The sequence below is a fragment of the Coregonus lavaretus genome (genome assembly GCF_964263955.1).
Source record: "Coregonus lavaretus genome assembly, chromosome: 32".
Taxonomy (NCBI): domain Eukaryota; kingdom Metazoa; phylum Chordata; class Actinopteri; order Salmoniformes; family Salmonidae; genus Coregonus; species Coregonus lavaretus.
The window spans coordinates 6976214-7000646 of record NC_140019.1 but is presented as its reverse complement, the minus strand read 5'-3'; the positions used below and the strand labels follow the sequence as shown (position 1 = coordinate 7000646).

Here is a 24433-nt window from a genome sequence, read left to right as displayed (position 1 = left end):
AGTTTAGTTATGTAAGCATGGCTTTGACCAGCCTAAGGAGTTTTTGATTTATTTTGGATTCACTGCATGTTAAATTATGCAAGGAATGGACATTAGTTTGCAAAATATTTGGAGTGCAAGGAGGGAGCATAATTTTTATTTTTTTGTATGGGCCAAAATGCCATAGGTGGAGGGGTGTGTGTGTAGGACCTATGTGATTGTATGTGTGTATGTGTGTGTGTGTGTGTGTGTGTGTGTGTGCTTGTGTGCATGCACCTTTGGCTGTGTGTAAAACTGTATAACAAGATGAATTGACATAAAGTGCAACCTGTTTTTGCTTTGTCATTATGGGTATTGTGTGTAGATTGATGAGGGAAAAAAACGATTTAATAAATGTTAGAATAAGGCTGTAACGTAACAAAATGTGGAAAAAGTAAAGGTGTCTGAATACTTTCCGAACGCACTGTACATCAAGCTTATGTAATGCACTGGTAAACCACACATACAGTTGCTGAATTTCATTTCCCCTCTGCTTTTACCATATATGTAACTATTTGACACCAATTACACTCCCAAGTAAGATGCCAACACCAATAAACGGTACAGTAGCTGCCTTGTGGAGATGGGAGATCCAGCATTGACAGATAACACAATACAGTGGGGAGAACAAGTATTTGATACACTGCTGATTATGCAGGTTTTCATACGTACAAAGCATGTAGAGGTCTGTAATTTTTATCATAGGTACACTTCAACTGTGAGAGACGGAATCTAAAACAAAAATCCAGAAAATCACATTGTATGATTTTTAAGTAATTAATTTGCATTTTATTGCATGACATAAGTATTTGATCACCTACCAACCAGTAAGAATTCCGGCTCTCACAGACCTGTTAGTTTTTCTTTAAGAAGCCCTCCTGTTCTCCACTCATTACCTGTATTAATTGCACCTGTTTGAACTCGTTACCTGTATAAAAGACACCTGTCCACACACTCAATCAAACAGACTCCAACCTCTCCACAATGGCCAAGACCAGAGAGCTGTGTAAGGACATCAGGGATAAAATTGTAGACCTGCACAAGGCTGGGATGGGCTACAGGACAATAGGCAAGCAGCTTGGTGAGAAGGCAACAACTGTTGGCGCAATTATTAGAAAATGGAAGAAGTTCAAGATGACGGTCAATCAACCTCGGTCTGGGGCTCCATGCAAGATCTCACCTCGTGGGGCATCAATGATCATGAGGAAGGTGAGGGATCATCCCAGAACTACACGGCAGGACCTGGTCAATGACCTGAAGAGAGCTGGGACCACAGTCTCAAAGAAAACCATTAGTAACACACTACGCCGTCATGGATTAAAATCCTGCAGCGCACGAAAGGTCCCCCTGCTCAAGCCAGCGCATGTCCAGGCCCGTCTGAAGTTTGCCAATGACCATCTGGATGATCCAGAGGAGGAACGGGAGAAGGTCATGTGGTCTGATGAGACAAAAATAGAGCTTTTTGGTCTAAACTCCACTCGCCGTGTTTGGAGGAAGAAGAAGGATGAGTACAACCCCAAGAACACCATCCCAACCGTGAAGCATGGAGGTGGAAACATCATTCTTTGGGGATGCTTTTCTGCAAAGGGGACAGGACGACTGCACCGTATTGAGGGGAGGATGGATGGGGCCATGTATCGCGAGATCTTGGCCAACAACCTCCTTCCCTCAGTAAGAGCATTGAAGATGGGTCGTGGCTGGGTCTTCCAGCATGACAACGACCTGAAACACACAGCCAGGGCAACTAAGGAGTGGCTCCGTAAGAAGCATCTCAAGGTCCTGGAGTGGCCTAGCCAGTCTCCAGACCTAAACCCAATAGAAAATCTTTGGAGGGAGCTGAAAGTCCATATTGCCCAGCGACAGCCCCGAAACCTGAAGGATCTGGAGAAGGTCTGTATGGAGGAGTGGGCCAAAATCCCTGCTGCAGTGTGCAAACCTGGTCAAGACCTACAGGAAACGTATGATCTCTGTAATTGCAAACAAAGGTTTCTGTACCAAATATTAAGTTCTGCTTTTCTGATGTATCAAATACTTATGTCATGCAATAAAATGCAAATTAATTACTTAAAAATCATACAATGTGATTTTCTGGATTTTTGTTTTAGATTACGTCTCTCACAGTTGAAGTGTACCTATGATAAAAATTACAGACCTCTACATGCTTTGTAAGTAGGAAAACCTGCAAAATCGGCAGTGTATCAAATACTTGTTCTCCCCACTGTATATGCAGGCCCTCAAAGCACACCACAACACACACCACCCTTATATATATTGGCGATGACAGAACAAATACAGCCATGGCAAAGGAGATTAAGATGTGCGTCTGTCTTGATTCTTCTTGACAGTCAAACGAATTCTGGGCAGTGGGGGGAAGCCTTCCCATGAGGGACAGAGCTGGGGAGATGAAGAGAGGGATGGATGGATGGATGGATGGATGGATGGATGGAGGGAGGGAGGGAGGGAGGGAGGGAGAGAGCGAGATGGATGGAGACCTAGATCACAGAGAGAAGCCCTCCCATGGGGGGGGGGGGGGGGGGGGATGGGAGGGAGGGATCACTCACTGCTGTGATTGCTGGGGATGAGGTCCCGGTCGGGGATGAAGAGCTTGTATCCGTAGTGTTTCTCCAGAACATCTGGGAGGATCTCCAGAGCAAACTGCTCCTCTTCACTGGAGCCCCTGTCCATCGAATCCAGCTCCACTTTGGTGTAGGACAAATATGCATCATACTCCTTGTTGTCTGTGGGTGAAAAGACGAAGACAAAGAGACAGTTTTCTGTTACCAAATGAGAATTCTAGATGAATATGAGTATGACATAACATAGTTGTTTAACAACAAAAATACTGTATGTCTCTATTGTGAATGTATAGCAAGGGGATCTATCCTAGAAAGTGACAACCATGTCATAGAAATGTGAAACTTAAATCCTAAAACAAAGAAGTGTGGATACAGACAACTAAGGGATAAGTGGCCAGAATGGTAACTAATTCTGTGTCGCTAAAATAAGGGTCAGAACATCAGCTCTAGTTCTCATGAATTTCAAACACATACTTTTTTTCTTGCATGAATCCTTAATACGGTGAGAATACTGCTTCTGTTACAGTCTCCGGGGGCGCTGAGAGCTGTGACTGACCTTTTCCCTGCTCTGAGACTCTCACTGGGTGGGCTATAGGCCCAGAACTGGCCGTGTAGGACACACCCAGCCCAGCCCCAGGTGACACACACTCACCGTCCTCTGTCTCGTCACTCCCAAAGTGCCTCCGGTAGCAGAGCATGATCTCCACGTTGTAGCACTTGTAGATGGCCGTGAAGAAGCCCAGTAGCAGCAGGATGGCTCCCAGTCCACCAGCCAGCTCTAGCCTGTACATGTCTGGTAGAAAGAAGAGAAAGATAGGTATGATACGTCTGCTAGAGAACAGATATAGACATACAGAGAGAGATAGACATGAAGAGTGAGGAGAAACAGAGAAATAAGACACTTACTGCCACAAGATACTAACATTACTCATTACAGTTTCCCCTACCACAATTCCTCTGTATCTTTCTACTAAAGAGTGTTTTCGTTGCACTGTCAACAGAAGCTTACGTTCACAGTTCTTGGGGGCCTATAGGGTTAAGTCATTTCCAAGTGTTCTGTGAGGAAATACTGCATGAAGAACCAAGCATTCATCTGAATTGAGTTCAATTGAACTGTCATATATATGCTTTATACAGAAACATAGCATAAAGACAAAGATATGAGAACATTTCTTCGGTCTATGCGTTCACACAGTATTGAATGTGTGTGCGTGCGTACGTGTGTATGAAAGGGGGCTGAGGGGTGCAAAACTAGCTATAATCGTTCATGTTTGCCCTGCTGCCATTCACCAAATATGAGCCATACATCTTAGCTGCAGTCACTCCAGATGATAGTAGCATAATTTCTCATCCTGCATCCGTCAGACATTACACTATCTGTCGTGCCACTCGTCACTGACATACAGCACTGGGGTACTTGGTAGGTTGGTGTGTGAACGCACTCATCTGTGAAATCATAAAATCTTTAAGATGAGAGGGATGATGGGTCGGCGTGCCATTTCCTTATACATTTTGTTTATCAAAATAGGTATATGTTCCCATAGATATATGAAATCCATAGACCATACAAGGAAACTGATCTAAACCACTTCTGCAATCTGGGCCTGTATTCATAAAGCATCTCAGAGTACGAGTACTGATCTAGGATCAGGTCCCCACTGCCCTTGTAATCTTATTTATTATGATCTAAAAGGCAAAACTGATCCTAGATCAGCGATCCTACTATGAGACGCTTTATGAACAGGGGCCCTGTAGTCATCCCTGTGAAACCACCATTCAGCTGCAGTTGTCCAATACAACGGGATTCCATTGCAATTCACTACAAGCATTACTCTGACATCCCACACATAAACAACACAGATCAATACTGTGAGTAGAGCTCTCAACGTTTAGTCTGTATTATAATGTGCTCCTCCATTATGTTGCATGTGTTCTGTCATGTGTTCTATGGGCCGTGGTGGTTAGTGTTTAGCCCAGTGAGCAGTGACCAGTAGAGGTCTCTGTAGCCTCACTCCAAGAACAGACAGTGTAGAACACAGGACCACTCATTCCTTCTCATGGAGAAACCTGAACTGAACTAAACTGATTCAGTAATAGTATAGTTTTGTCCTTTTTTACTTCCTACTAATACTTAAATACTGAATATTCAGTACACTCATTTGCTGAGCAATATTAAAAAACTGGAATGGGAAGGATTTCTCATGTTTTATGGGGAATTAAATATTTGTGGACCAAATATTTAGATGCATTTTTTCCCCAACACAGCCTTGTCTGGTGTAGTCTGTGCTGCCCTACATGCTATTTGTTTACATATTTCCCTCGATTTGAATGGCTATCAAAATTATACAGTTCACTGTATGCCTCCGAGCCTAAAGTTAATAGGTTCAAATTACTCTTCTTTCCTCATTAATGGATATATTAATGTGCTCGAGGGTCTGAAATACATTTTTGAATGAATTGTTTTCCTTGCGAAACGAGACACTTAAGCCACAACAATTCCTTGAGATGATGACTCAACTCTTTGGGAGGTTAGGAGGGCATTTGGGATTAATCTTTCATGCAATATTGTAACATAAAATACGCAAGTATTTATTTGATTCCATTAGAATACTTTTGCCCTTTGTGACCTGCTACAATACTTTCTTGGTGCATACGAAGCAGACTATTCACGGTTGTAGTTTTTCATTGCGCTGAGGCTATAAAACATATATTTGCTCTCAGCCAAAATCTAGTTTACAATGCACTTATAAAGCTGTGACTCAAGCATATCTGCCTTTCCAAGACAAAGAGAAACGGGGATCAAAGTCTGCTCTCTGCAAACTCATGCTCTTTCAGTACCCATGGTTTTCACTACCTACGTAGCTACATCCATCTCCATACAATCGCTTCCTAAATGTATTTATCTTAAGTATGCATCTAAGTTTAGCTAGGTTCCTTACCTTTACCCTCATTGAATAATAATATGGCATTTAGCAGACGCTTTTATCCAAAGCAACTTACAGTCATGTGTGCATAAATTTTTACGTATGGGTGGTCGCGGGGTTCGAACCCTCTACCCTGGCGTTACAAGCGCCATGCTCTACCAATTGAGCTACAGAGGACCACAATACATATAGCATGACACAGTATTATTAGACACATTTGGCAAGAGGAAATGGGGTTTTAATTAGTCACTGCCCAAATGGGCAACGGGGATAACGCTCTCACCCCTAATTGACTGTTACTTGCACCAATACTATGTGACAATGGTACCCCTTGTCTCCTCTGACCAATCTTAGGCTGAATCTGAACTAAATGAACTGTTTAGCATGAGTCAGAGGTTGTGCTCCACCCTACGCATAATCAGAGAAAGAGAGGGAGGGGGGGAGAAAGAGTGTAGAGAGAGAGAGAAACAGGGGGAGGGAGGGAGGGAGGGAGAGAGGGAGGGAGGGAGGAAAGGAGGGAGAGAGAGAGGGAGAGCAGGAAGGGGGGGGGTGAGGAGAGAGAGGGAGAGAGACAGAAATGCAGAAAAAGAGGGAAAGAGAGATAGAAAGGCAGATAAAGAGATAGAGAGACAGGGAGAAGAGAAACTATCAGTGTCTCTCAGTGAGCCTTGGTTGTTTACCCTCCTATACTTAACCACTCCTCTGGAAGGACAGAACCAGAAGAGGGAAGGTCGTCATTAGTTGTGGCTTTAATCACCTGTCCCATTAGAAGAGACACAGTGGGACGCCCCCCTCCAGGAGAGGATGGTGGGGAGGTGGGATGGCGCTGGGGCCTGACGCTGCACCGTCGCAACCCTCCCCAGGGAGACATTACCCATAATCTGTTAGCCTAAAGTGTTGCTGTCATAGCAGCAGCTTTAGCAGCAGCAGCAGTTTTGAGGACAAGCCTACCTTTCTTCTGCAGAATGGCGCTGCCACTCCTCCGCCCGATATGGTTCTCCACAAAGCAGGTGTAGTTGCCCATGTCCGTCTCCTCCACCGCGTCAAAGGTTAGGGACAGCTCCACCTCTTTCTCCCCTAGATACTCCTTCAACACCCTGTGTAGAGGAGGAGGAGGTGGAAAGAGAGAAAGACCTCAGGGGTGGTGCCATAACCCGAAGCATAGAGGATCCTACCTGGGTAGATAGTGGGGGGTAGAGATACATCTTGTATAGTGGCTGTTTTCAGGGCCCTGGTTCCACAATGCAGCTAACAAGAGTTCAGCACTGAGGTCATCCTTGTTAGACATAGATTCTGCCCCGGAGTCCTGCTGTTGACTTTCCCCATTAGAGTGGAGCTGGAGACCCAACACACACACACACACACACATACACACTCACACACACACAAACACACACACACAGATGCCAACAAGCATGAGGTCTGTGTATATGTATACACTAGTGCTGTTATTGTGAAGTGAAAATGTCTAGGAGCAACAACGGCTCAGCCGCGAAGTGGTAGTATGTCTGTCCTCTGTTGCAACACTCACTACTGAGTTCCAAACTGCCTCTGGAAGCAATGTCAGCACAATAACTGTTCGTCAGGAGCTTCATGAAATGGGTTTCCATGGCCGAGCAGCCGCACACAAGCCTAAGATCACCATGCGCATGTGGTGTAAAGCTCGCCGCCATTGGACTCTGGAGCAGTGGAAACACGTTCACTGGAGTGATGAATCACGCTTCACCATCTGGCAGTCCGATGGATGAATCTGGGTTTGGCGGATGCCAGGCAACGCTACCTGCCCGAATGCATAGTGACAACTTTAAAGTTTGGTGGAGGAGGAATAATGGTCTGGGCTGTTTTTCATGGTTCGGTCTAGGCCCTTAGTTCCAGTAAAGGGAAATCTTAACGCTACAGCATACAATGACATTCTAGACAATTCTGTGCTTCCAACTTTGTGGCAACAGTTTGGGGATTCTAGACAATTCTGTGCTTCCAACTTTGTGGAAACAGTTTGGGGAAGGCCCTTTTCTGTTTCAGCATGACAATGCCCCCGTGCACAAAGCGAGGTCTGTACAGAAATGGATTGTCGAGATCAGTGTGAAAGAACTTGACTGGCCTGCACAGAGCCCTGACCTCAACCCCATCGAACATCTTTGGGATGAATTGGAACGCCGACTGCGAGCCAGGCCTAATCGCCCAACATTCGTGCCCGACCTCACTAATGCTGTTGTGGCTGAATGGAAGTCCCCGCAGCATTGTTACAATATTAGGTGGAAAGCCTTCCCAGAAGGTTGTTATAGCAGCAAAGGGGGGACCAACTCCATATTAATGCCCATGATTTTGGAATGAGATGTTCGACAAGCAGGTGTCCACATACCTTTGGCCATGTATGTGTGTATGTATGTACAGTTGAAGTCGAAAGTTTACATACACCTTAGCCAAATACATTTAAACTCAGTTTTTCACAATTCCTGACATTTAATCCTAGTAAAAATTCCCTGTCTTAGGTCAGTTAGGATCACCACTTTATTTTAAGAATGTGAAATGTCAGAATAATAGTAGAGAGAATGATTTCTTTCAGCTTTTATTTCTTTCATCACATTCCCAGTGGGTCAGAAGTTTACATACACTCAATTAGTATTTGGTAGCACTGCCTTTAAAATGTTTAACTTGGGTCAAACATTTCGGGTAGCCTTCCACAAGCTTCCCACAATAAGTTGGGTGAATTTTGACCCATTCCTCCTGACAGAGCTGGTGTAACTGAGTCAGGTTTGTAGGCCTCCTTGCTCGCACACGCTTTTTCAGTTCTGCCCACACATTTTCTATAGGATGAGGTCAGGGCTTTGTGATGGCCACTCCAATACCTTGACTTTGTTGTCCTTAAGCCATTTTGCCACAACTTTGGAAGTATGCTTGGGGTCATTGTCCATTTGGAAGACCCATTTGCAACCAAGCTTTATCTTCCTGACTGATGTCTTGAGATGTTGCTTCAATATATCCACATCATTTTCCTTCCTCACGATGCCATCTATTTTGTGAAGTGCACCAGTCCCTCCTGCAGCAAAGCACCCACACAGCATGATGCTGCCACCCCCGTGCTTCACGGTTGGGATGGTGTTCTTCGGCTTGTAAGCCCTCCCTTTTTCCTCCAAACATAACGATGGTCATTATGGCCAAACAGTTCTATTTTTGTTTCATCAGACTAGAGGACATTTCTCCAAAAAGTACGATCTTTGTCCCCATGTGCAGTTGCAAACCATAGTCTGGCTTTTTTATGGCAGTTTTGGAGCAGTGGCTTCTTCCTTGCTGAGCGGGCTTTCAGGTTATGTCGATATAGGACTTGTTTTACTGTGGATATAGATACTTTTGTACCTGTTTCCTCCAGCATCTTCACAAGGTCCTTTGCTGTTGTTCGGAGATTGATTTGCACTTTTCGCACCAAAGTACGTTAATCTCTAGGAGACAGAACAAGTCTCCTTACGAGGCGGTATGACGGCTGCGTGGTCCCTTGGTGTTTATAGTTGCGTACTATTGTTTGTACAGATGAACGTGGTACCTTCAGGCGTTTGGAAATTGCTCCCAAGGATGAACCAGACTTGTGGAGATCTACAAAAACAATTCTGAGGTCTTGGCTGATTTCTTTTTATTTTCCCATGATGTCAAGCAAAGAGGCACTGAGTTTGAAGGTAGGCCTTGAAATACATCCACAGGTACACCTCCAATTGACTCAAATTATTTCAATTAGCCTATCAGAAGTTTCTAAAGCCATGACATCATTTTCTGGAATTTCCAAGCTGTTTAAAGGCACAGTCAACTTAGTGTATGTAATATTCTGACCCACTGGAATTGTGATACAGTGAATTCTAAGTGAAATAATCTGTCTGTAAACAATTGTTGGAAAAATTACTTGTGTCATGCACAAAGTAGATGTCCTAACCGACTTGCCAAAACTATAGTTTGTTAACAAGAAATTAGTGGAGTGGTTGAAAAACTAGTTTTAATGACTCCAACCTAAGTGTATGTAAACTTCCGACTTCAACTGTATGTATGTATGTATCCTTGTGCTCCACCTTCCCACCCCTCACCCTTTCTAGCCTCATCTCGCAGCCTGGGTTGCCTGTGTCACGTGACCTGGTATGTTCATGCAGGGCAGAGCTGGGAGGCTGGCGCCCTGATGACCCAGGCCTGGCTAATGGAGCGTGCTGTGGGAAACCTGCTTGCTGTGCAGAGGGGAGGGTGGAGGGTCTGTCAGGCCTGGATTGACTTGTGGTGTTGCCGGTCGGCAGGATGGCGAACAGGGGTTATTAGTGGTAATCCCCGTCTCGGGGCCAAATCCGGGGCCCATTGCCAGCAGATTGATGGGTCTCAGCAGCGCGGGGGCTGAGCTGTCATGGCTCAGGGAGGGAGGGAGGGACGGGGGAGGGGGGAGTGAGGGAGGGATGGATGGGAGAGTGAGGGACGTGGGCCATGTGGGCGACACTGTGGCATCGGAACCTCTACATCCATGTTAGGAAGGAGGACGCGGTTCTAGTGGTAGAAACGAGGCGATGGTGTAATTAGTGGTGGTGTTCCTCCGCTTGGCTGGAGGAAAACAAAACCGGAGCAGAGGAGACATGGTCAGTCTGTGGTGTGAAAAACTCTCCCCCACAGGAGCACTTCAACTCCTCCACCCCAAAATACAGAACAGCTCTTTGCAGTGTCAGTGGGAAGGACTGATATGTGAAGTGTGAGAGGTCATTCTGAAAGATGAGCTACTTGCTAAAACTCTCCAGCATATTCACAGTCGGACACACGCATATATTTACTCAGATCCTCACAAACACTCACACGCACACAGGCCCACACTCGCAGACAGAGACAGACACAGACAGACACAGACACGTGTGCATGCGCACACACACACTAAACACACACACGCACACTCTCTTTCTCTCCATCTCTCTCTCCCTCTGTCTCAGATTGCATTAGTACACCAGGAGCGCTGAGAGAAACTGGGTCAGAGCATCTTACTGCACTAACCTGACCTGGACTTCTTTGTATGAATTCCCAAACATATTTATCCTGAAAACGGTCACAGCCTTTGTTCTTAAGGTTATTAGACCATCTTTTCTCCTCTCCATTCTTAGTCATAGTACTTGGCCGTTCACCAATCAAATTGGGGCAGACAGAAAATTACAGTCTGCCTGTATCTCCTCTGTATCAACCCCCTCTGACCATTCAAATGCTTTTATCTGCTTTTCATCTGCACAGCTGTAGAGACAACCAGCCTCGTTTGGTTAGCAAGAGAGAAAAATTGGTTGGTTTTGTTTTGGCCGTGTGTGCTGGGTTGTGGTGGCAGTTAAAGGCATTGTTCCTAGCCGGTCCAGGGAGAAGACACTGGATATTGATGGGACCGGGAGCCAGGAGTAACGTTAGATAGCAGATTTATAATTGTAGAGGTGGGCTCTGGTGTGGAGTCAGTTCAGTTGTTTTGAAATCCATTGTGTACTTTATGACTGAAATGCTACTCACTACTCTAGGCTGGGCAGGTGAGATACTTTTATTTGTCATTTATTAGGAGTGGTTCAATTTACATGACAGCTTTATGTGGTAATTACTAGCTTTCTTCTCTTTGTGGAGATCAAGGTTTCCAACAAGAGGAGGAGCTCTCACTCTCACCACTTTCAGTAGTAGCAGTCTGCTTTTGTTAAATTAATGTTACATGATTCGTTTCTCATTGTACGCGTGAGGATTTTGCTTCTGTCCATTTAGACTGCAGAAATCCCTACCGCCGATGGAGGTATTATAAGCTGTCAGTCATAGTTAATACCTCACACTGGACAGCACAGGATGTGGCCGCTGGCACATCACACTCCTAATGACTCCTGATGATGTTTCACACCCACAAGACATTACCCCACAGACCTAAAGGGAATAATATTGGGGAGGAAAAAAGTTTTTTCCTACAAGTAACACGGTCAGTCACATCCACCCTAGTATCTGTATATAAGCAGAAACGCCAAACGCCAAACACCATCAGAAAAAAAAAAAGAGGAAACGTTTGCAGTGATAGATACAGTACCTGACTTCACTTTCTTTAATGTGACCTGCCAGCTCCTCCACAAACTTCTCCCCCTTCATCCAGTAGATGATAGGTCTGGACTCCCCGCTGTAGCCGAAGAAGGCATTACAGTCCAGACTGAGGGGCATACCTGGAATGACAAGGAAGGAAGGACGGCAACACACTGGTCAGCGTTTACCTGAGAGAACTGAGGAAAGAGCCCCCCCCCCCTGGCACACACACGTACACACGGCTCACGCACATGCACACACACACACAGGGCTGTAACAAGGGTTTGAGTTTTCGTGAGATCCGGAAGGGGGGGGGGGTATTTTTTGAAAGTTGAAGCTCATTTACTGCATTTCTATACAACTAAAAAACTTTAGAAAATGCTATTTGGAGAACAGCAAAAACATGCTGCTGTAGGTTCATTCACCTCAGTCGATCTACAAACACATAGCCTATTAGCTATACAATTGTAATGTTATACCCCTGAAAGGGGGGAAATATGATAAATGATTCACACTGCCATGTAGCATCAGCGACTGTTCAGTCAGTTGTAATGATGATTTGCATAAAATCATAAACTCTTTACATAATATCTATTTTCTCAAATTACATAGTGTTCACGTTTGTATTCCTAGGCATTATTAATCAAGCTCCGCACAAACGGACATCAATGGAGCACACAGATGATCGTATTATTCCTGGTGCCCAAATTGATGACGTATGTCGAACAGCGAGAATCGATTTGAGACGAATGGATTCGGTTCAGTCTGTTCAGTCAGTCGTCCTGATGCACCCTTTCCAGCTAGCTAGTTTATGCTTGTGGCTAGAAACTTTTGTTAGAATTTGAAACTTGTCTGCCGAAGTTGGGACTTGGGAGAGTGTTCAGAATCATTCAGCTTATCTGGGTAATTGTATACGTTAATGGCATAGTTGTACATTTTCTGTGAAAATCACTACAATATGTGTGCTTTAGCTGTCACCCAGACCTGATATTGGCTATACAATCTAGCTACTTCCATCTCCTTACTGCGCGGCAAGCAGGAGCAAAGGACACTGTGCCCAGTGTTGTTGTGTTGCCAGCTTGCGGCGCAAACTCTACCCATTGAACAGTATTGTCTGCATTGTTGGGAAGGGCCCGTAAGTAAGCATTTCAGTTAGCCTGCACCTGTTGTTTACGAAGCATGTGACAAATAAAATGTTATTTGAGTAGACTGTATCACAGTGACATCCAGATGGTTACTACCAATATTACAAGTTATTTCTCGTGTAGGCTGCTATCCTACTCAAAATAAACTCTTCAGAATTGTAGCCTGTGGCTGTCGCTGATTAGGCTGATGCCCCATTTCATGGACCCAAGATCCATAGGTAAGGCTGTACAGTGCAATTCTGAAGTCTAACACATCCACAGTGCGATTTCAAGTATTTTTTTTCTTTTTTGTGTCAAATTAACTAATTATTGATTTTGTTAAATTTGTATAACAACATTCCAACTTTGTTTAGCTTTATCTAGTCCAGTTGTGGCATGATTCCACTATTTTTATCCGATTGCATCAGTTTCAATGGGGGCCTTTTATTTTGAAGGCGAACCGCCTATTGTTGCTCTCGCTAATGTTGTTCACGACACACACATTAAATTGGCCACGTTAGCCACAGCCGGCGACATGTGATAGCCTACAGCTGCCCGGTGGGAAGCAACTGCTGCCCAGTGGGAAGCAAGTCTCACGTCAGCAAGCACCTCGCACTGGCTTGTCGTTACGTTAGTTATGTGGCATGTCACGGTGACATCCAGATGGTGACCATTACTACAACTGGGGCAGCAGATAGGCTAGCGGTTAAGAGCGTTGGACTAGTAACCAAAAGGTCACTGGATCAAATCCTCGAGCCGACTAGGTGAAACAATTTTCAACGTGCCCTTGAGCAAAGCACTTAAACCTAATTGCTCCTGCTAAAAAGTGCAAGTTATTTCTCCCTCGCCCAATGAAATAAACATAACTAGTGCCATGCTGCTGTTGTTGCCAGCTAGCCAGCATAAACTAACTAGCTGGGAAGGGCTCATCAGGATGACTGAACCAAATCCATTAATCTCTATACTCAGCTACGCGAGTATAGCCTCTCCCATCACAATTCACATGAATTATCAGAATATTACTTACAATTCTGTATTAATATCAGTGATGTAGTGGTAAAAAAAGGTGGGTAATGGGTAAACTATAAACTCCAGTGGGCGATCAAGAAAAGACGAACAAACACAGATGAAAACGTATTACATTTTTAGAACTGTATTGTTCGCATTTTGATTGCATTTAAATGTAGACCTATAGGGAAGATAGGCCATGTGGAGATGTTCATATTGAAACATATCTTCTCTTTTTTAAATTCCTAACTTGTTTGATAAGATTAGTACAGATTTTCTCAGGGGACCCCACACGGGGCCCGACTCCAAGTTTGGCAACCACTGTACTAACCTCTCTCTCCACTTGCTTCCCATCTCTCTGTCTCTCTGTCTCCTCTGCTTCCTCCTGCATGCATTGCAGCCTGCCTCAGCCTCACCACTGAGCACCACATCACTGTCTGTCTCAGTAGCCTACTCTCTGTAAAGCAAAGAGAACTTAGTAGCCTATTTTTGCATCTGCTGAGGTAGGCTCCGTTTAACGTTAGCTTCTTACTTCATCCTTCTAGCTGGCTAAGTAATACTTGCCAGAGCCCTTCAACGTTACTGCAATATAAGTCACTGCCGGCAGTTAGCCACCTGACTGACTGACTGACATAGTGCACCCTTCCCCTTTTCCACATTTTGTTACGTTACAGCCTTATTCTAAAATGGATTAAATTAATGTTTTCCCCCATCAATCTACACACAATACCCCATAATGACAAAGTGAAAACAGGATTTTAGACATTTTTGCAAATTTATTGAATATAAAAAACAGAAATGCCTTATTTACATAAGTATTCAGACCCTTTGCTATGAGATGTGAAATTGAGCTCTGGTGCATCCTGTTTCCATTTATCATCCTTGAGATGTTTCTACAACTTGATTGGAGTCCACCTGTGGCAAATTCAATTGATTGGACATGATTTGGAAAGGCACACACCTGTCTATATAAGGTCCCACAGTTGACAGTGCATGTCAGAGCAAAAACCAAGCCATGAGGTCGAAGGAATTGTCCATAGAGCTCCGAGACAGGATTGTGTCAGGCACAGATCTGGGGAAGTGTACCAAAAAATGTCTGCAGCATTGAAGGTCCCCAAGAACACAGTGGCCTCCGTCATTCTTAAATGGAAGAGGTTTGGAACCCCGAAGACTCTTCCTAGACATTCTCTGAATGTCCTTGAGTGGCCCAGCCAGAGCCCGGACTTGAACCAGATCGAACATCTCTGGAGATACCTGAAAATAGTTGTGCAGCGACGCTCCCCATCCAACCTGACAGAGCTTGAGAGGATCTGCAGAGAAGAATGGGAGAAACTCCCCAAATACAGGTGCGCCAAGCTTGTAGCGTCATACCCAAGAGGACTCGAGGCTGTAATCGCTGCCAAAGGTGCTTCAACAAAGTACTGAGTACTTATGTAAATGTGATATATTCTTTATTTTTTTATATACATTGTTGTTGCTTTGTCATTATGGGGTATTTTGTGTAGATTGATGAGGAAAAAAAACAATTTAATCCATTTTAGAATAAGGCTGTAACGTAACAAAATGTGGAAAAAGTCAAGGGTTTGAATACTTTCCGAATGCACTGTATCTATAAGTGACTATTTACCTATTTTGCACTCATTCTACGAGAGACGGCTTTTCTTTGTTTGGGGGATGCCCGTAGATACGGCAGGAGTCGCAGGACGGTTTTCAAATTGCCTCATGTTTCAACCCCTTGGCCTGTGCCGCGAGAAGGCCTTGTAAATGTTCTGCTAAAAAGGCAAATCCAGGAGGCTAATCCGGGGGACGCAGGCGAACATAATGAACAAACCACTTTTCATGATTCCACTTGTTCGAAAAAAAGGCAGGTGCAATTAGAACTCAGTCAGATCAAGAATATAAGCGTTCTGAGATTTGAACAACACTGGGAGCAATATTTAGTTGACCCGTAATTTATTTTCTTTATGTGTAGAAAATATATATTTTGATTATTATTTAAAAAAATCGGTGTCCTCATATGTAGTTACGGCCCTGCACACACACACACACAAGCACGCACGCACTCACACATACACTCCAAACTCCATCTAAAACCACAGCCCATCTATATCACTGTCAACTACACTGAACAAAAATATAAACGCAACATGCAACAATTTCAAAGACTTTACTGAATTACAGTTCATATAAGGAAATCAGTCAATTGAAATAAATAAATTAGGCCCTAATCAATAGATTTCACATGACTGGGAATACGGATATGGACCTGTTGGTCACAGATACAATATATACAGAGCCTTGCAAAAGTATTCATCTCCCTTGGCATTTTTCCTATTTTGTTGCATTACAACCTGTAATTTAAATTGATTTTTATTTGGATTTCATGTAATGGACATACACAAAATAGTCCAAATAGGTGAAGTGAAATGAAAAAAATTACTTGTTTCAAAAAATTCAAAAAAATAAATAACGGAAAAGTGGTGCGTGCATATGTATTCACCCCCTTTGCTATGAAGCCCCTAAATAAGATCTGGTGCAAACAATTACCTTCAGAAGTCACATAATTAGTTAAATTAAGTCCACCTGTGTGCAATCTAAGTGTCACATGATCTGTCACATGATCTCAGTATACATACACCTGTTCTGAAAGGCCCCAGAGTCAGCAACACCACTAAGCAAGGGGCACCACCAAGCAAGCGGCACCATGAAGACCAAGGAGCTCTCCAAACAGGTCAGGGACAAAGTTGTGGAGGAGTACAGATCAGGGTTGGGATATTAAGAAATATCAGAAACTTTGAACATCCCACGGAGCACCATTAAATCCATTATTAAAAAATGGAAAGAATATGGCACCACAACAAACCTGCCAAGAGAGGGCCACCCACCAAAACTCACGGACCAGGCAAGGAGGGCATTAATCAGAGAGGCAGCAAAGAGACCAAAGATAACCCTGAAGGAGCTGCAAAGCTCCACAGCGGAGATTGGAGTATCTGTCCATAGGACCACTTTAAGCCGTACACTCCACAGAGCTGGGCTTTACAGAAGAGTGGCCAGAAAAAAGCCATTGCTTAAGAAAAAAATAAGCAAACATATTTGGTGTTCACCAAAAGGCATGTGGGAGACTCCCCAAAGATATGGAAGAAGGTACTCTGTTCAGATGAGCTTTTTGGCCATCAAGGAAAACGCTATGTCTGGCGCAAACCCAACACCTCTCATCACCCTGAGAACACCATCATGCTGTGGGGATGTTTTTCATCGGCAGGGACTCGGAAACTGGTCAGAATTTAAGGAATGATGGATGGCGCTAAATACATGGAAATTCTTGAGGAAAACCTGTTTCAATCTTCCAGAGATTTGAGGCTGGGACGGAGGTTCACTTTCCAGCAGGACAATGACCCTAAGCATATTGCTAAAGCAACACTCGAGTGGTTTAAGGGGAAACATTTAAATGTCTTGGAATGGCCTAGTCAAAGCCCAGACCTCAATCCAATTGAGAATCTGTGGTATGACTTAAAGATTGTTGTACACCAGTGGAACCCATCCAACTTGAAGGAGCTGGAGCAGTTTTGCCTTGAAGAATGGGCAAAAATTCCAGTGGCTAGATGTGCCAAGCTTATAGAGACATACCGCAAGAGACTTGCAGCTGTAATTGCTTCAAAAGGTGGCTTGACAAAGTATTGACTTTGGGGGGGGGGGGGGTTTGGTGAATAGTTATGCATGCTCAAGTTTTGTGTTTTTTTGTCTCATTTCTTGTTTGTTTCACAATAAAATATATTTTATAGGCATGTTGTGTAAATCAAATGATACAACCCCCCCCAAAATCCATTTTAATTCCAAGTTGTAAGGCAACAAAATAGGTATACTGTATACAAAAGTATGTGGACACCCCTTCACATTAGTGGATTCGGCTATTTCAGCCACACCTGTTGCTGGCAGGTGTATAAAATCGAGCACACAGCCATGAAATCTCCATAGACAAACATTGGCAGTAGAATGGTCTTACTGAAGAGCTCAGTGACTTTCAACGTGGCACCGTCATAGGATGCCACCTTTCCAACAAGTCAATTCGTCAAATTTCTGCCCTGCTAGAGCTGTCCCGGTCAACTGTAAGTGCTGTTATTGTGAAGTGGAAACGTCTCGGAGCAACAATGGCTCAGCCGCAAAGTGGTAGGACACATGCTCACAGAACGGGACTGCCGAGTGCTGATGTGCGTAGCACGTAAAAATTGTCTGTAACACTCACTACCGAGTTCCAAACTGCCTATGTAAGCAACGTCAGCACAAGAACTGTTAGTCGGGAGCTTCATGAAATTGGCTTCCATGTCCGAGCAACCGCACACAAGCCTAAGATCACCATGCGCAATACCAAGCGTCGGCTGGAGTGGTGGAAATCTCGCCGCCATTGGACTTTGGAGCAGTAGAAACGCGTTCTCTGGAGTGGTGAATCACGCTTCACCATTATGCAGTACGACGGACAAATCTGGGTTTGGCGGATGCCAGGAGAACACTACCTGCGCAAATGCATAGTGCCAGTGCCAACTGTAAAGTTTGGTGGAGGAGGAATAATGGTCTGGGGCTGTTTTTCATCGTTTGAGCTAGGCCCCTTAGTTCCAGTGAAGGGAAATCTTAATGCTACAGTACACAATGACATTCTAGACGATTCTGTGCTTCCAACTTTGTGGCAACAGTTTGAGGAAGGCCCTTTCCTGTTTCAGCATGACAATGCCCCCGTGCACAAAGCGAGGTCCTTACAGAAATGGTTTGTCGAGATCGGTGTGGAAGAACTTGACTAGCCTGCACAGAGCCCTGACCCCATATAACACCTTTGGGATGAATTGAAATGCCGACTGCGAGCCAGGCCTAATTGCCCAACATCAGTGCCCGACCTCACTAATGCTCGCAGCAATGTCCCCGCAGCAATGTTCCAACAGCTAGTGGAAAACCTTCCCATAAGAGTTGAGGCTGTTATAGCAGCAAAGGGGGGACCAACTCCATATTAATGCCCATAATTTTGGAATGAGATGTTCGACGAGCAGGTGTCCACATACTTTTGTTTATGTAGTGTACCTTAAAAAACGGTATGGGTGTGGATCAGAAAACCAGTCAGTATCTGGTGTGACCATCATTTGCCACACACATCTCCTTCGCATAGAGTTGATCAGGCTGTTGAATGTGGCCTGTGGAATGTTGTCGATCCAGAGCATCCCAAACATGCCTAATGGATGAAATGTCTGGTGAGTATGCAGGCCATGGAAGAACTGAGACATTTGCAGCTTCCAGGAATTGTGTGACATGGGGACATGGGGCCGTCCATTATCATGCTGAAACATGATGTGTTGGCGGCGAATGAATGGCACGACAATGGGCCTCAGGATCTCGTCACGGTATCCCTGTGCATTCAAATTTCCATTGATAAAATGCAATTGTGTTTGATGTCCGTAGCTTATGCCTGCCTGCCCATACCATAACCCCACCGCCAACATGGGGCACTCTGTTCACAACGTTGACATCAGCAAACCGCTCGCCCACACGACACCATGTCTGCCATCTGCCCGGTACAGTTCAATCCGTGAAGAGCACACTTCTCCAGCGTGTCAGTGACCATCGAATGTGAGCATTTGCCCACTGAAGTCGGCTACCCTGGCGAGTACAACGAGCACGCAGATGAGCTTCCCTGAGACAGTTTCTGACAGCTTGTGCTGAAATTCTTCAGTTGTGCAAATCCACAGTTTAATCAGCTGTCCAGATGGCTGGTCTCAGAAGATCCTGCAGGTGAAGAAGCTGGATGTGGAGCTCCTTGGCTGGCGTGGTTACACGTGGTCTGCGGTTGTGAGGCCGGTTGGACGTACTGACAAATTCTCTAAAACGACGTTGGAGGCCGCTAATGGTAGAGAAATTAACATTAAATTCTGTGGCAACAGCTCTGATGGACATTCCTGCAATCAGCATGCCAATTGCATGCTCCCTCAAAACTTGAGACATCTGTGGCATTGTGTTGTATGACAAATCTGCACATTTTAGAGTGGCCTTTTATTGTCCCCAGCACAAGGTGCACCTGTGTAATGATCATGCTGTTTACTCAGCTTCTTGATATGCCACACCTGTCAGGTGGATGGATTATCTTAGCAAAGGAGAAATGCTGACTAACAGGGATGTAAACAAATTTGTGCACAACATTTGAGAGAAATAAGCCTTTTGTGCGTATGGAACATTTCTGAGACCTTTTATTTCAGCTCATGAAACTTGGGACCAACACTTTTTACATGTTGCGTTTATATTTTTGTTCAGTATAAATCCACTACCCATCGCAAATACCACACCTCCATCCCCCATCCTAGCAACACATGACGGTGGGTCAGCAACATCACAGGCTGGGTGTGTGATCAGTTGGAGAAGTAGTCCTGTAGTGTTTTGTTTATTGAGTGCAGGCTAAGCGCCCCCTGTCATCACAGGGAAAAACCTGCTGCATCCATCCAGCCCAGGGGTCTCTACAGAAACACAGGGCTGTCACTTGATTCCAAACACCACATGTATGACAAACTACAGTAATCCCTGGTTCCCGACTGTCAGCCTGTGCTGGGTGTTAACGTGGCGGCACTGCCAGAAATCAAAAGCTTGGATTAGGCTACTCGGACGATCCAAGAAAACAAGCGGCACAACTTTTGGAGGAAAACAAATGATTTTAAAAGATTAAGAGGCTTTGCTCATAAAACATTTAGCAGCACCATCGGTCTACACCTACCTGTCCCCCCCACCCCCCGTCTGTCAAACACTCTCCCCCAGGCTGTTTGAAGAAGCATCACTTTGGATTTTGCAACTTTGTTTTCGGCAGCAGAGTGTGTGTGTGAGTGTGTGAGTGTGTTTTCTCTCCCCATGTTCACAAAGCTATAGGCAAATGAGGTGTGGCAGGTTAGACTTTGCCGATGGCTCCGAAGGTTTTACAAGGTTGTAAAAGCGGTCACGGGTCGAGCCGTTTTAATAAACATCAGAATCAACATGACTTTGTGATGTAGAGGTGACAGCTCCGAAAGAGGTCTGGAGACTGATGATCTGTGCAGCTATCAGGAACCTGTCGTTAACGGCAACCATAAACAACCGTTTAAAATTATCTCTCTCTTTCTCTCTCTCGTAAACTAACCATGTGAGGCCCTATTTTAATTCAAACAGAAAATGAGGGAATATATGAAAATGTGCCATTGCCATATGATTGAAATGGTGCTCTGTTTTTGCTGTGGTATTGTTGCATGGGAACAATTCCTCTGTATTTCTTCTGTGTTTCTGCCACTCTCTCAAGGAGGACAAAGCCACATCTCCTGTACCTCCAGATGTGCTGATTAAATGCAAATATTTCTGAAAGGCTCCTTTGACTCCTCAACAGCTTTCCTAACAAAGACGACAAAGAATCCTCTCAGCCCGCCTCCCAAATGGCACCCTATTCCCTATAGGGCCCCTGGGGCTCAGGTCAAAAGTAGTGGACTATGTAGGAAATAGGTTGCCATTTGGGATGCACCCTCAGACTGACATTTGAGGGAATATTACAGAGGGTTTTTAAAAGAGGAGAGTTAGAAAGAATCAAGGCAGTGAAAGAGGATGAGTGGAACCCCAACAGTGAACACCACACAATGGGCTCTGGTGATATTCACTGTGGCACTTACAAGGCGGGAGATGATTAGTTACTTACAACATTATGGAAATTATTCTTATTTTGTCTGATGGGGTAATAACAGACAGAGTTTAGTGCACTCTAAGAAGAAAGGGTTCCAAAAGGGTTCTGCGGCTGTACCCATTGGAGAACACTTTTTCGTTCCAGGTATAACTCTTTTGGGTTCCATGTAGAACCCTCTGTGGAAAGGGTTCTTTATGGAACACAAAATGGTTCTACCTGGAACCAAAAGGGGTTATTTAAAGGGTTCTCCTATGCGGACTGCTGAATAATAATAATAATATGCCATTTAGCAGACGCTTTTATCCAAAGCGACTTACAGTCGTGTGTGCATACATTTTTACGTATGGGTGGTCCCGGGGATCAAATTCAATACCCTGGTGTTACAAGCGCCATGCTCTACCAATTGAGCTACAGAGGACCACAGAACCCTTATTGGTTCTAGATAGCTCCATTTTGGTTCCAGGTAGAACCCTTTTGGGTTCAATAACGAGTGTAAGACCAAATCATTTATCATCACTGTAGAGCACACATTTATGCTACTTATTTATTTGATAGTGAGAATTGAGGTATGGATGCTACACATGATGAAGTGCTATGAAGTACAATACTGATTGAGGAATGAACATCCTGCCAAGACGTGCTGCTGCCAACCAATCCAAACAAGCTCTGTCCATTGTGTTCTTTCAGTGTGTGGGAAGAAATGTTCAACTGCAGATTCCTTAAAATCGAAAAGTAATATAGCACTGTCGTTGATGGTATATGGCAAAGGGTGTGGAATGAATGGATACATTTGCAATATTTTTCAATCTGTACCATCATAAAGCAGATATTTAAGATAATTGAAATGTGATATTTGAAATAAGATCATGGAGGAATGGATAGAGAAGATTACAATGGCTGCAACACCTCTGCTTAATCACCTTGGTTAATGAGCAGACCCACTAATTGCCACCACATTAGCTAAATTGAATCCTGGGGAGTGCCCTGTTAACGCTGAAGAATAAATTATCAGGGCTGGGCGGTGTGCCTAGAAAACGTTTGCAAATGGAGTGATTATAACACAGTAAGATGAGGTTGATGATTTTAATAACCGTAACAGGGCAAGAACACGGCGGTCAAATCCTCCAGGCCCTTCAATAGACCACAATGCATAATCATTGCAAACACATCAGGCTATTTAAACGCTGGGTCATCTACGTATTCTAGAACAATATCCAGTCCAATATGGAACCCTCTTTATACTGTACTGCTGCACTGATGACTGTCTGCCTCATGCATGGGCAACTAAGAGCACAGAACAGCATAAGCACAGCAGATCTTTAATCAAACACTGCGCAGTGTATCTGTGTTTCAGGTCTCACAGGCTCCAACCAACACATACTTTTTTATATATTTTCTAACAGGTTTTTATAAAGTCTAATTCTCCCCTTAAGGTAGCCTTGCCACTCCAATATTCCAGCCGCTACTGAGAGAGAGAGAGAGAGAGAGAGAGAGAGAGAGAGAGAGAGAGAGAGAGAGAGAGAGAGAGAGAGAGAGAGAGAGAGAGAGAGAGAGAGAGAGAGAGAGAGAGAGAGAGAGAGAGAGAGAGAGAGAGAGAGAGAGAGAGAGAGAGAGAGAGAGAGAGAGAGAGAGAGAGAAAATCATTGTGCAACTCTCGTCTCCCTCTGCAATTATTTTTGCCCATGTAACAATCTGTCACAATGCCTAGGTGTTAAAATTCAACTGATGTTAACAACCATTCCTTATTTGAAATGGGGAGTCATGCCGAGAGAGAGAGAGGCTGAAGACCGCTGCTGGTGCCAATGCCCCCAAGATGACTAATTCATACAACGTGTTGATGACTGCAGTCTGTATAATCATTGCTATCAATATAATGATGAGATATTAACTTCAAATTTAATGGCCCTGGCCGCATTAAACGTTAAATTAAGATAGACCTTTTTAATGCTCGGCGCAGTACTTAGACAGGACCTTAGTGCATTGATGCTCATAATGTTCACTGTAATGTTTTCTCTCTGCATACTGTCACATAAAACTGTTACTTGATCAGTTCTATGATGTCTATGTTAGAGTATCTTTTTGCATATGTACCATTTACATAGAGGGATACTAAGGATAGCTTTACTGCACATTCTACCTTAATTTTTAGCATATAGTCAGTAAAAATATACACTGAGTGTACAAAACATTAAGAACACCTGCTCTTTCCATGACATAGACTGACCAGGTGAATCCAGGTGAAAGCTATGATCCCTTATTGATGTCAGTTGTTAAATCGACTTCAATCAGTGTAGATGAAGGGGAGGAGACAGGTTAAAGAAGGATTTTTAAGCCTTGAGACAATTGAGACATGGATTGTGTATGTGTGCCATTCAGAGGGTGAATGGGCAAGACTAAATATTTAAGTGCCTTTGAACAGGGTATGGTAGTAGGTGCCAGGCGTACCGGTTTGTGTCAAGAACTGCAATGCTGCTGGATTTTTCATGCTCAACAGTTTCCTGTGTTTATCAAGAATGGTCCATCACCCAAAGGACATCCAGCCAACTTGACACAACTGTGGGAAGCATTGGAGTCAACATGGGCCAGCATCCCTGTGGAACACTTTTGACACCTTGTAGAGTCCATGCCCCGACAAATTGAGGCTGTTCTGAGGGCAGAAATGGGGGGGGGGGGCAACTCAATATTAGATAGGTGTTCCTAATGTTTGGTATACTCAGTGAGCATCTTGTTGAGAGAAATTTATGACTTGTGAGTATATATCCACCATACTGAACATGCCCTCTGGTGCACTGTAATCTGACATGATTTACTGGCTGCCATTCCCAGCCATTTCCCTGACAACAACCTCACACAACTGTACATGCAATTAAATGCATGGATATCGTTTTCCCCATTAGCCCCCGACAGTTTCACTTTGACTCTATGCAGTGGGTGGTCTACTGCAGGATTGAATGGTGGTTCAGAAAAACAAGGGCACCATGGCGACCGGAGTGGGGGCGGGTGGGTGTACTGTACAGCAAGACAAGGGGATATTGGTATCATAGCAACATAGGGGGTGAAACTAGCTTGTCCTGTAATCTA

General features: G+C 44.2%; 1 protein-coding gene across 1 annotated transcript in view; it reads right to left on the bottom strand.

Annotated features, from left to right (window-relative positions):
* The window catches only part of LOC311107952 (X-linked interleukin-1 receptor accessory protein-like 2), a gene marked incomplete at both ends in the record, with an annotated part of 286318 nt that overhangs the window by 3928 nt on the left and 257957 nt on the right, over positions 1-24433 (bottom strand). Inside the window, 4 exons of the mRNA XM_084150578.1 lie at positions 2580-2756; positions 3247-3387; positions 6470-6615; positions 11565-11694. Coding sequence (XP_084006704.1) covers positions 2580-2756; positions 3247-3387; positions 6470-6615; positions 11565-11694 — 594 coding nt within the window. The remainder of the gene's footprint in view (positions 1-2579; positions 2757-3246; positions 3388-6469; positions 6616-11564; positions 11695-24433) is intronic.